The following is a 12889-nucleotide window of genomic DNA, read 5'->3' as shown; positions in this document are numbered from 1 at the left end:
TCCCTCCTCCGGCCCGCCGGGGTCGCAGTCACACCTACGGAGTCCCTCTACCCCCGCGCTGCCTTCAGCGTGGCCAAGAGGTTCCTCCACGCTCCACTGACACGCTGGTTCCGGGCTTCAAGCAATGCCAAGAAGTGACAAGTCTAGCCTAACTGTGTCGCAGGATAAACCTAGGATAGGCTTAGGATAAACAGGATAGCCTAACTGAGGTCACAGGGTAAACCTCTAGAATGAGAAACCACGCGACACTGAGTATAATTAAACAAATCCCAATGTGAATATAATAAAAGTGAAACCAATTAAAACTGTTTTTTTTTTTTAGAAAAAAAAAAAAAAAAGGGACTTTTAACAACTTTTCCTATGGAGACAATCCTTCGGACTGCTGTTTCACCCAGCAGCACCTCCCACAGGTCCCGTAAGGACTACCTCTTTGGCCAGTGGTACCTGGAGCCCCTGCAAAAGACAGTTACAGAAAGACTTTAACTCCTGCTCCAAATTCACTCAGGACCAAAAACCTGCGCTAGGTGTCCACAATTCCGTCGAGAAAGGGCCGTCATGGGTCACAGCCTCACTCCCCCCAGTGCTGCCCTCAGCCCATGTTGCTCGCTTACGACTGAACAATACACAAGGGTGAAGCAGCCACTCAGAAGATGAGTATTGGGCAGCATCCTCCCGAGCAAGGCAGAGTCTCTCCGCCTCTACCGTCGTGTTAAAGCGACTCCCACGTCTCCACACACACCTCTACCTCAGCATTTCAAACCTTCCACCCAGAATTCTTTGGTTGCATTAATCCGGGCTTTTCTTCCCTCTGAACTGTTGTCAAGTGATGCAACCTCCTCCCATGACACCCATGTTAAGCTCCCAGGGCAGCAGAGGACAATGATCTGCCCATAGCTGCGGGCCATGGGCGGGAAAACACTGTGGGGTGAGGAGAGCAGGCCGCCAACACACCTGTCCGCTTTCCGCGCCAGGTAGGACATGCTTCGGTTTCCGGATTGTTGAAATTTGTTAGCTCCAGCAGGTTTCTGCACAGGAAAAAAAAACAACAAACCACACCACCAGTGAGGTACCTGCCAAATACAGCGTATTCCACAGATTCAGGTCCCGCCAACTGCGAGATCACTGCTCGCACACCGCGGTTTTAGCATTTCTTTAGGGGCACTGAGCGCATCCCAGCAATGGTCTAACCCTGACACCTGAGCACAATACCCCACTGACGACAAATCTCGCCCATCTAGAAGGAAAGGGTGCCCTGAATTCCCCCCTCAGTTTCTTTTTTCCTCCTGAACCAAGTTTCAACTGACACAGCGGAGCGATTGCCGAGGAAAGTGTTTCCTGCACTCTCAGGCAGAAACTCGTTCAGCTTCTACAAGACGCGATTTCTAACGACGAAGACGCTCGCTGGTACCACCTGCCCTCCAGTTAAACAGGAAGGCAGCACGCACGGGAAGGGCTGAAGTGCGAGAAATGAGCTTCACAATTCAAAATTAACACTGAGCACCCAGCGAGTTCACGCGTGGGCAGCCCGTGACTTCACGCCTGAATGGCCAGTGACGTCACGCATGGGCACCCAAACACTCCACACGTGAGCCCTCTGCAGGGTATCCCTGCGGGGTTTTGGTGACCCAGGTCTGCAGGGGTGACCCGGAACTGTGCTGGTCCCAGGTTTCCCTGAAGTACGTGTCTGACTGTTTTCTTTCTTCAGTCTCTCAATTAGCCATAGACTAAGTACAATTCTCTGAGCCGACTGTTTTCCTAATGACAGTACTCATTGGAGGATGTGGGCAACACACAGACCCGATGTGGCCTGGAATAACAGGACTGACTCTGGGATTTCTGAGAAGGCGCTGAATTTGGCAGCGGGAATTTGCGTTGTTGTGCTGTGGCCTAATTGTCAGGGCAGTGCTGTATGGAGGGGTAGGCGTAAGCCATGGCTGAAGAAGTGGGAACCAACGAGAGTCAGAGGGGCTCCAAGAAATCGCTTCCCGCACGGGAAGAGGCTTGTCACAAAGCACGAGCTTGTGACTGGGAGCTGCAGCACCTCAGTGCCAAGGGCTGTTGGGGAACATTTTGCAGATTCATCTGCCTTCCCCAGCGAGTCCCCGCCTGGGTACGTGCTACTGTCAACGTTTCTGCTCCTTCTTTCGTGACACGCCCATACCTTGCCTGAGTAGGCTTGCCTGGCAGGATCAAACTGGGGGGGCTGCTGCCATCTGCTGCTTCCTAAGGGAGAGAGGAGAGACACTGTCACTAAAACTTTCCATAAAGAACAGTACGTTCCACGGTGCTCCTCTGATGGTGAGGAGGCTTCACCGCAGTCTCCCACACGCTAAAAACCAGAAGAGTCTTGTAAGGGCAGGAGATGCTTTTGAACAGGTACTTGTTACAGCGGAGTCCAATCTCCTCTGCCTCCTAGTTCCTGGGGTCCAATTATTTTTTTAGAGAAAAGAAGCAAAATCCAAATCCACAATCTCCTTGGCCAAAGGTTCCAGGATTTTGTTTCCAAATCGGAAAAGGAATGCTAAACTTGGGGATGCTCCCCAAGTGAACTTCTTCTAGGGTTCCCGCGCTGTCAGGTAAGTGCACTGTAACAGCCTGTGCTGTCTTGACACCTACATTCACACACAGCCCTCTCGGGGCTCAGCTGGCAGCATTTTCCACAGCCTGCAGCGCTCCTGCTGGAGACCCAGGTCTTACCCGCAAACACGTTGAAGTTGGACTGGCTGTAATCAAAGGGGGTGAACTGCGTTGGTGCTTCCGGCTCCTCCGGTTGCTGGGAGGTTTTTGGCCGTTTCTCCTCGTGTTCTGGCAACTCTGTTCCCACTTCACTTACTGCTCTCTCTCTCTTCGCACTAGCTTGTTCCTGCTGTGAAAGCAACATACAGGACAGAAACAAGGACAAGTTCAGGAGAGGAACTGCCCAAAGGACCTGGGCCCCAGTGACAGCTATCGCCTGCGGCAGTAACAGTGTGGGGAGAAAGCATCGTGTTCTTCTCTGGGCCTAAACGGCTTTTTCTCCCCCCTCACAGCAGGGACTTCTCAGATGAAAAGCCAAGTTGTCGTTTCACAGGTATTAGAGGCTGAGATGTGCTGTGGCCCCACAACAGATTCAGGGGAACGCGGGGTAGTGAGGAGCAGAGATGCAACAGGACAACATTCCCTGCTGAAGATACGGAGGGACGCACAGCACGGCTGCTACACACAGGCCAGAACCCCAGAACGATGCTATCAAAAGGCTGTCATCCAGGTATGTCGGTTACAGGGCTTAGGGTTTCACTCTGAACTATGTTATAAAGGTCAAAAGGGGTGAGGGCTGGAAGGAGGGAATTCAACGACATACCATAGCTTGCTGACGAACTGACAAAATATTTTCTGTGGCCTCTTTATACACTTTCTGTGCCTGGTCACGGGCAGCTATGGAAACAAAACAGCATTACTGTGAAAAGCAGGAGTCAGTTAACCAGGAGCTTAGAAAAAGCCAGCAAACCAGCTTGTAGCGAGTCTCAAACTAAACCCTGAACAATCTTTGTCAAACCATCTCGTCCACCAGGAAATCCATTGCCTAAGCTTTTCTTCTAACTGGGAAACAAGCTAGGTGCACTGGGAAAAGGATGCTAGCCAGCACGTCGAGGGAGGGAAGAAAAGCTGTACCTGACTGCTGGGCTGCTTTCCTTTTGATTTCTTCCTTGGACTCCTGCACTTGTGTCTGGCCCATCAACTTCCACTGATTGCTGATCTGCAGTGAAACAAAACTACCTGGGATCTCCGTTTTTGAAGTACTGGCAGAAGGGAGTTTATAAACTTGCTGCCACATGCTGGTCTTTATTAAGAGTACAAAAGATCGTATTGGATTGTAAAAGAGATTAAGATCTGCTGCACCAAGTAAAGTAAAACCATGTGCTTTAAAAGTTCTGAGCTACAAACAAGCCGTGAGAACAAAGGCAGATGCAGAGTTCAGTAGTAGTTTGTAGCTTTGACAGACAGGGAATGTCTCCAATCCCTGGTTCTTCGGAGGACACAAATGCTACAGAAGCAATGAACTACAGATTCAGAAACATGTCAAGTTTCTCAGATCGTGTCTTCTTTTTCTCAGGAGAATCCAAGGGGGAAAAATAAATCCTGTACTGCCGGAGTTCCTAAAGGACAATTATCTACTTCTTTCTTTCGTACTACCTGGCAGGAAACCTTAGCACGAGACTTACTTCATAAATTTTTGAAGAGGGGTCGAACTTTCCGGACTGTGAGACATAGGCAGGATTCTGTTCTGAGGGGAGGTACTGCAGAGAGGAAAGAAACATTTTGCTTTAAACACAGCACATGACATTTAGCTCTTGGCTAAAATCTAATCTTTTAATCTTCCAAATCAAAAAAAGTTCGTATTTAAGAAACATTCTAAAGACAGATCACCTTTTGAAAAAGAAAACCTGCCACAGCTGTGGCCGAGAGAAACGTTAAAGAAAACCAACCAACCCACCCCCAACCACACACCAGCAAAAGTTGTTTTGATATTACTGCCTCGTAATTTGCCATTCCAAATCCAGAACAAAGCATTCTCTTGTTCTTCTGATTCATCACAAGAGTAAAATCGTCTTGCTAACTCTAGCCATAAAGTAGAGATGAAAATGTGATGCAAATTTTAAAAACCCTCAAACTTGATTTAAAAACAAACAGTGAAAGGTGTGTTTACTACACAGAAAGACAGATATCTACGAGGCACTTCCATGTGCTCTGAGAACAAGTCCATACATGTGTGCTTTGCAAGGACAACCTCCCAATTCCAGTAAAAAAGCAGCAGCTGATGTGGTACGAAGTGCTTTCAGGCATGCCTGGGAAAGCAGCCCAGAGCATCCTCTCTCTGCACTAGGTAGTTTATGAGCCCCGCTACCAATACACATTGGGAGCTCTTACCATCCTAAATGGATTTTCGAAGGACTGCATTATACGCTTAGCTTTCTGCTGGGCAGTGGTTAAAGCCTTTGCATTTCCTTCCTCTTCATCACATTCCTGAAAAAGAAAAAAAGGAAGAAATGTGAACATGAAGAGTTTTTGGATACTGCCGTTTTATGCACGTTACTTCTCCCTTCATCTGAAACTCTGGTGATGCCCGTAACCCTCCATGGAGATGTAATTTACTTGCTGGCCCCCTAACCTAGTTGTCGTGGCTCTGCTATACACTTGACAAGAAGCCAGTCCCATTTCCATGCAGGTCCCACCTTACTCTTTCTTACAGCACTTTCACCCAGTTGTACCAGAGTATGTTTTCCAGTACTTCAATAGTGACACTATCACAAACATGTTGCTTACACTGAATATGCTGCCAGTGGCACTAGCAAGACCTGTTGACTGTGGCTGAACATCCTGAATATCCACTGTCCTCTCACTGTCTGAAGGTGCAGGCTCTACAAGAAAAAAAGGCAAAATTTTTATTAGATACTTGTGTATTTTACTGCTCTTGTGTAATGAGTTTTCACTGGAAGCTTTTTTCAGGGCTGCTTATTCTCCCTTGCCAAAGTCACATCATGTCATTATTAGCACAGGTTTTAGGTTAACTCCAAATTACCCAAGGCAGAGTTGTCCTGAACATCATCCATAGGAATCCGGGAGCTGTCATGTGGTCTGAAGAAGGGATTCTCCAGCCTCTGCAGAGAGATTCAAATTACACCACCATTAATACACTACTCTCTGAAGCTGTGTATGTTTTCACGTAGTGCAGAGACACATTAATGACAATTCAAATAAAAGGGTGAAATTCAGAGACTGAATATTCTTAACACAGCTCACCTACCAGACCACACTGCATCTGGCATCAAAAGGGGATCTGTGCAAACACCCACCGGCGATGCTTTACTTTATACGCACGAGGAGAGTAAACACATCAGCCTTAGACACTCCTCCGATTCCTCCCTTCTTACAGATCAGTCAACAGAGACTAACACGCATGAAACTCTCCAGCAGTTAGTGCCTGCTGATGAAGCCTTAAGTGCTGCTATCACAGTGCTTTGTAAAATAGCAATTTACAGCCGGTGATGTTATGAGACTGGCACAGACAAGTAACATTAAGCTAAAGCAGAGAGGCCTGTAAAATGGGCAGGAATAAACAATTCACCAGAAGCCAGAATTTGGCTACATCTGTTACTGAGTTTCAGGCTGAAGATCTTAGGTTCCAAATATTATGCGAACAGTACCTCAGGGGTGGACAGAGGGGGTCTCTTCCTGACTGCCGAAGCAACCTCCAACTGGAATGGGAAAGAGAAAGAGAAGGCAGATAAAATGCACCTGCCCCATTTCTTGTAGGCTGGCCTCCTTACCAACGCTTTCAATGCATTTATTAAAAGCCAGCAGGTTAACAGCATTACTTTCTTCTTCTCCTGCAGTGGATATATTTAAACACCTCACACAGAAAGGACATGTTCCTGCTCACAAATGGGTTTGTTTCACTGAAGGAGGAATATCATAGATATTAACATGCTGAAGATATTTTACCTAACGAACCTCTTAGACTGCAGGTTCTTGTGGCTTTGCTATAGCTGAAAAGTATTTATGAATTCATTTACATGGCCAGCAGATTCCACAGGGTCCAGTTCTTCACGCAGGCACACATAATGTGCAACGTAAGCCAGACAACTGCACCCTGTTCTTTTAGTGCTCTGCTTCCCCAGGAAATCAGAGTGTGTAATAAGCCAGTACAGAGCAGACAAGAGACAGGAAAGAAGCAGTGATTATCTTTCAGCTCTATACGACAGAACACTATGTTCAGTGTTCAAACTTCAGCACACACATCACCACCATCTAGCTCCAGCCCCTGGCTTATGGAAAGCAAGTGATGAGTCTCTTGTGGTACGAGCTACTCCTACCTTGAGAAAAGGCTTCTCCCGGGCCTGCTGAATGAGAAGATGCAATTCATTAATCTGCTGGCGAACCAGCGGTGGAACTGGATTACAGCAAGCAATGATGCCCTGGGGTTCCCTAAAGAGAGAGGAGAAGAATTCAGCGTGCAGTATTTATGGCGATATGTCCGGCATTTGCCTTCAAAGGACGTGCAACCAGAGACGACGACAGCCCTGCCTGTGACAGAGTAAGACAAGTCACATTCATCTGCCAGGGTTTATTCTCTGTGACGAAGAGCTCTCTGTACTAGGCTGTGCAGATAAGGAGACACCATTAACGTGGCTCCCCTCTCACTTATCTTTCTATGGTCTGTCTGTGTCCATCTTCATTTCACTCCTTGTTCAGTGTTCACCTACGGAGGTTGAGCCCAGCAGCAGACTTGCGTTTCAAGACACATTTTTATTTCCCTCAAGTATGGGTGTTAGGTGATGAGCACCAAATGTTTGAGGCATACGTTGTATAAATCGGGTGTTTGAGGGCATCTGCCTTTCACTTCCCCCAGCCCCACCAATCCCTTTAGGAACTGAAAAAAAACCCAATAAACAACATGCAGGAACTCATCCCTCTCTTGCGCTGTAATACTGTAGGCATCCCAGGGGGGCCACGTGACACACAGCAATGCAAAGGCACGTGTTTTATTAGCGGAATAAAATCAGAGAGAGATGTATCCCAGCAGTCTGGAGGCTCCTGAAGGAGTATTGCTGCTTATTTCTCCTCCAAACTGAAGAACAGCAGAGAAAAGCAGTGTTGACAGCTGGAAGGAAGGGACCAACTGCAGAAGGAATTACACACCAGGAAACGACTTGCTGGATATTAAAACCCAATGAGACTCCCCAAGGGTGAACAAAACTTACTTGGGCAGCTTCTCTGCTATCTTCAATAGCATATGATTTGGCAGCACATATCTACAACACAGAGAGGCGGTGTGAATGGAACAGCATGTCAAAAACTCTCAAAAATACCTTCAAAGTGCACAAGTCTGCCCCAATTACAAGGTCTGAAAAGATGAAATCAGTTCAAAAGAAATTAAGCGGGGCTGATCTAGGTACCCGTAACAATTTACGGCTAACGGAACGCGAGTTGTGTGTAAAAAGCAGCCTGAGGTAGAACACTAATTTCTACAGGTAACAGTGGCTCCACCTCAGCGAGGTGAAGGGGGGCACAAGCCAAGAGCCTCAATGAAGTATTAAGCCAGTGTCTGTAACAAAAGACTTCCTACCCCGTACTTTCATCCTCCTGACGCGCCACCTTGTCTCTCCACGCAAACAGCAACCTAAATGCTGCTAGCTGCTGCGTGTTGAGATGTACTCTCTGTCTCCTGTAGAGCTCAAGGTAGGATTCATCTGAAAAGAGGGGCTTGATGTATTTCTGGATGGGAAAAAAAGAAACACTCGTGATCAGTATCAGATTTGGGATTTCTAGTTTGCTTTGCTTCACAGGCAGAATCTCACACAGGCATAAGGGCACTGACTCAACTCAGGTTCAACGTGTCTTGAAGCTTTTACTCTAAATTATTGGCAGGAGCCTATCCCTGAAAAACATACATTTCATTCATTTTTAGGGGAAAACCACCGTCACCAAGCCCAGGAGCAGCTTTAGACACACAGCATCCTCACGCTTTACTATGTTAGACAAGGCCTACTTGCACAGTGTGTTCCACAAGCACAGTATCATTATCTTGTAGCGCAACTCCAGCCAGGCTTTGAGCTTCTAGGAACGTCCACAGGAGAACTGGAAATGTAACCTCTTGTGGGAAGCACACACCTGAAAGCACTGGGCAGCCAAGGAGTGCCAGCATTCAAAAAATGAGAAGAGGGCATCTGAAGGTAAGGATTTGAACTAGTGACAAGTGACTGCACACAACTGACTCTGAGTTTATACAGCTGCTTCCAGACACACACAGAGGAAAAATGCCTGTGTCTATGCAACAGATGTAGGATTGGCAAAGGACTGTCCATCCTACTAAGCCTATACTCTGAGTCAGGTAATCCAAGCAGGTTAAGCTTTACCTTCAGGCAGATCTGCTTGCTGCGTTGCCACACGACCCGCAGCTGAGTGGGCTGCTCGTTCCCTGTCTCCCACAGCGCCTCCCTCACTTTATCATAGATGTAGAGCAAGTAGTGAGTGTCGCCACGGGCATACCGAACCATTTCTTCTGGCAAAGGGCTAGAAAAAGAGCCAAAATTATACTAATGCATTTCACTCTGTCCGCCAAACTGTCACTTTCCTCTTGCAAGGTGTATCAGGGCAAACTGCATGTGAAACACTCAGAGAGGGAAATCCTTCTGTTTCCTTACTGAAGCATTTGCTGGGCAACTGCAGTAACGTGCTGCACACTCTAATTCAGAGGGCATCTGGCTCACGTGCTGGAGAGCAGGACTGCCACGTAGCCACGTCAGATGGCAGAACGGCTTGCTACGGTGTTGGTCATAGCTCTTCTCTCCGCAGAGCCTACGTGAAGCAGACCTGGGATCTCTGTGGTGTGCAGGGTCCATCTGCATAGCCACGCTCATTGCTCCAACAGCACGCTGCTCTACCTAGTGTGGGCGACTGAATGTTTTTGGGGGGGTCTAGAGGAGCAAATACTGACTTTCTCCACAGTACTGCAGCAGTGCTTAAGTGCTGTTCCTAAGAAGTGAGCTTTCAGAAGCTTTTCATTACTTTATCTTCCCAAAGGAACCAATTTTCTAACGAAACACCAAAAACCGTAACACTCCAAAGAACTTATGGCACAGCCAGGTAAATGCTGTGCTCGTTCACTTTGAGACTAAGGCACAACTACGGGGCTTGCAACTAGAAACACACTCCTGCTCTAAGAATACGAACAAGGCTAAGTGCTACCTTGCAGCTCCAGCCCATTCAAGGCGTCAGTTTTTACCGTATCCTCCAGTCAGCCAGCTGGTACTGCTTGTCAGCACTTAGACTGCAATACAACTTTAGCAAGTGGTCCAAAGAATGCCTGCCGAGATTGAGGAGACGAGCAGCTTGGTGAGTATCAAACATATTCACCAAGTACAGACCAAAGTCTTTTTGCAGCCATTCCACATCTGAATCAGCACCATGAAGGACCTTGAAAAACAAAACAAATTGAGAATGATGTGAAAAACATTTCTACTTCAGGCTGGCAGTGCTGAGGTTTCACATTCCTGTGTCTAAGACCACATTTCTTTTCTCTCTGTCCTTCACTGTTAAGTGCAAACTACTACATGAATGCACATGGTGAGTAACTCCTCACTTGCATCAAGGAAACAGGCACATGAACAAATTACAATGAAAGCAGAGCCAAGTGACCTAGACAGAGCACACAGTGTGCTTTTAACTATAATAAAGCTTAAACTAAGGAATCAGGAAAGAAAAAGGAATTCTGGTGGTGAAGTGGTGACTTTGGCAGCTGACCTTCACAATTGCAGGGTCTGTGAAGGTCTCGTTGAGAATGTACATGTCGCTGCGCAATTCCAGTGTATCAATAATGAAGTCTTCTGTCCGGGTGGAAATCTGCATCAGACATGTAAAGCCCAGGAAGCTCCTGTAGGAGTGGTGCTGAAAAACATCGGAGAGAGATGTAAGCTAGGATCCATCACAGAACTCATACTATAAAACAAACAGCACCCCACATGAAGGAAGAGTAACAGAAGACTTGTTTGGATGAGCAAGCTGTCTCTTTGCAGTCACTAACACGGCACAAAAAAACATGGGATGAACCAAAAGAAGCCCAGATTCTGTGTGAAGTGTGCAGCCAGTACTACCATTGGAAAACTTACAACATTGACAGCGTTTAAGTCAATCTTCTAGATAATGTCTGAGGGTCAGGGTCATGAACTGTCTTTTCATGTCAGAAAGTATAAAAAGCAAGAGAAAGAACAGCCCACAGAACAGCCCAGAAGAATGTAAGGGGCTCCAAGGTACCAACAGCACACGTGTAACATTTAAACAGAAAAGGCCATCTGATTACCTCTAAGTCCAGGGCAAATTCTTTACAGTTCATCAGCTTCTCATTCAGTTCTACCAGCTTGTCCAGCGTGGTGATAAAATGACAGGGTGTCTCCTTGATGGGCCTGTACATCTGGCAGAGCAAATCATTAGGTAAGTTATGTTCTGTTAGTTCCCACCCCTGACCTCCACCCTCAGTTCTGAAATTTGTCAGGTATGGTCAGCTGCAAACCTACTGCATCTGCAGTAAGTTTAAATTCATGTGGCACCAACCTGGGGTTCTGGTTTCTGGAGAAGTCGATCTGGTGGAGAAAAATGCTCTAGTTCATACTGGTAAGGGTGTGCAAATCTGTGGAAATTAGGAAGACAGGCACAGACTAAATTTCGGTCATCTTTATGAAGCCAGAGCACAGAGACTTTGAGAACTATGGCAGCTTCCCTACTGAGCAGAAATTTTGTCTCTTATTAAGCACAGATTCACAATAACTGCAGGTATCTAAAGCCAATCACACGCAAGGCAGTGTGTGGACATAAACACATGCAGAGGTGTTACACACGAATAGCATCAGCACAGCGGCACCATACAAGTGCACGTTCACCAATGGTACTCCAAGCACCTTGCTATCAATTTAATTTCTTACATGTCTTGCTCTGTTTGCTGTGTCCTCTCCTGGTGTACAAAATCCGACAAAGCAGCTGGGATGTCCAGGTCTTCACAGCGCTCCTTTCGCTCCCGTCCACTTTTTGTAAGTGCTGAACAACCAATATGGAACAATTGGACCAGGTCCCGCGCATAACATGTTCTCACCCTACGACTCTCTCCCCTCCACCCACCACAAGATCCTATTTAAATCACAATAAATCAAAAATCTTCGCAATTTAGAGCTGCAGCTTTTGCTGTCAGCAAGACTTCTGTCTGCACCTCTAAGATTTCTGTCTGACCTACCCTTACATTGCATGTATAAAATCAGAAGTCACAGAGCTTACTGCACCTCAACAGTCACGATCTCCTGCTGTTACTTGTTTTTACAGTCAATGATTTCTCCTCCACACTGTCATTTGATTTGTGTCAAATATTCTCAGTAGGTTACTCCCCAAAAATAACCCCCTTACCTTCTGGCAAAGGTTTCATGGCGTTAGGCTTGATAAAAAGTTTAGGAAGAAAGGGAGTGTTGGAATTGTCAACTTTTTCCTGAAACCTAAGTTGTGGACGGGAGATATTCTTGCCATGAAGCAGCCGGAAGGTTTCCGTCTGAGCTCTCCCGTGGGCTTCGCCTGCCTATTTTAAAAAGGTAAAACACAGGTAAAACTCACATGACTTAACAGACAGTTTCTTTTACTCAGCCTGACCCAATATTCAGAGGAAGAAAGTTACACCCCACTCAAAGCAAGTCACTTTTTATTTTTTGCAGCGTTTCCAGCACCTAAGAACAAAAATTCTCTGAATGAGGATCCTGGATTCACATGAATAAGCAGAAGAGAGGCTGTCGTATACATGAAATGGTAATTGAAAGCACGCAGAATCCAGAATCGTTTGAACAAACAGGAAAAAGAAAAAAGCAGGAGGGGGTTATGACGTGCAAAAAAAGGTGACAGAACATTTAACAACTCAGCTGCACTAGAAAGCCAGCAGTGCCAACGCTGGGAAGAAGGTGAAGATAACACAGCCAACTGAGCACAGAGGCCTCACCTTGCGGTTCCAGCTGGAAACAACTGTCTGCGGCGGCTGTAACCTAGCAGGGAGCACTGGCTGGTTTTGGTTCAATCCTGCTGCCTCATCCAGTAAGACACCCTAAATTCCAGAGAGAGAGAGGTGAAAACCAAACACCTGCTAAACACCACACTCAGCCCCTCTGGTCAGACCGAATAAAGTCACACAGGTACATCCACAACCACTTCCCCCAAATTCTGTGCAACACGAGACAGACAAATGTGGGAGGAATATACTGAACATGAGGGGTCAGAAGAGTTTCCTCAGAGAAGCAGCTCTACAAATTTACAGACTTGATCTCAGGTTGTAAGGTTCTTGTGCCAAGCTGTATTTAGCTTCCTCACAAGTCACCTATTAGAC

The 12889-nt window shown here is 46.7% G+C and overlaps 1 protein-coding gene across 1 annotated transcript; it reads right to left on the bottom strand.

Annotated features, from left to right (window-relative positions):
• Positions 1 to 422: 422 nt before the first annotated feature.
• EXOSC10 (exosome component 10) lies at positions 423 to 12610 on the bottom strand (the record flags this gene model as incomplete). The annotated part of the gene is made up of 22 exons (XM_010155356.1): positions 423 to 453; positions 952 to 1025; positions 2162 to 2223; positions 2698 to 2866; positions 3341 to 3414; positions 3652 to 3736; positions 4203 to 4277; positions 4909 to 5004; positions 5305 to 5399; positions 5561 to 5639; positions 6186 to 6236; positions 6855 to 6966; positions 7743 to 7793; positions 8108 to 8256; positions 8898 to 9054; positions 9767 to 9957; positions 10285 to 10428; positions 10841 to 10951; positions 11092 to 11167; positions 11460 to 11571; positions 11932 to 12097; positions 12509 to 12610. Coding segments are annotated over 22 exons (2262 nt in total), but the record flags the coding sequence as incomplete, so codon positions are not given.
• Positions 12611 to 12889: the final 279 nt, after the last annotated feature.

Source organism: Eurypyga helias, unplaced genomic scaffold (genome assembly GCF_000690775.1).
Source record: "Eurypyga helias isolate BGI_N326 unplaced genomic scaffold, ASM69077v1 scaffold21977, whole genome shotgun sequence".
Classification (NCBI taxonomy): domain Eukaryota; kingdom Metazoa; phylum Chordata; class Aves; order Eurypygiformes; family Eurypygidae; genus Eurypyga; species Eurypyga helias.
Note: the sequence above shows the minus strand (reverse complement) of the source record. Positions and strands in the feature narration are given on the sequence as shown.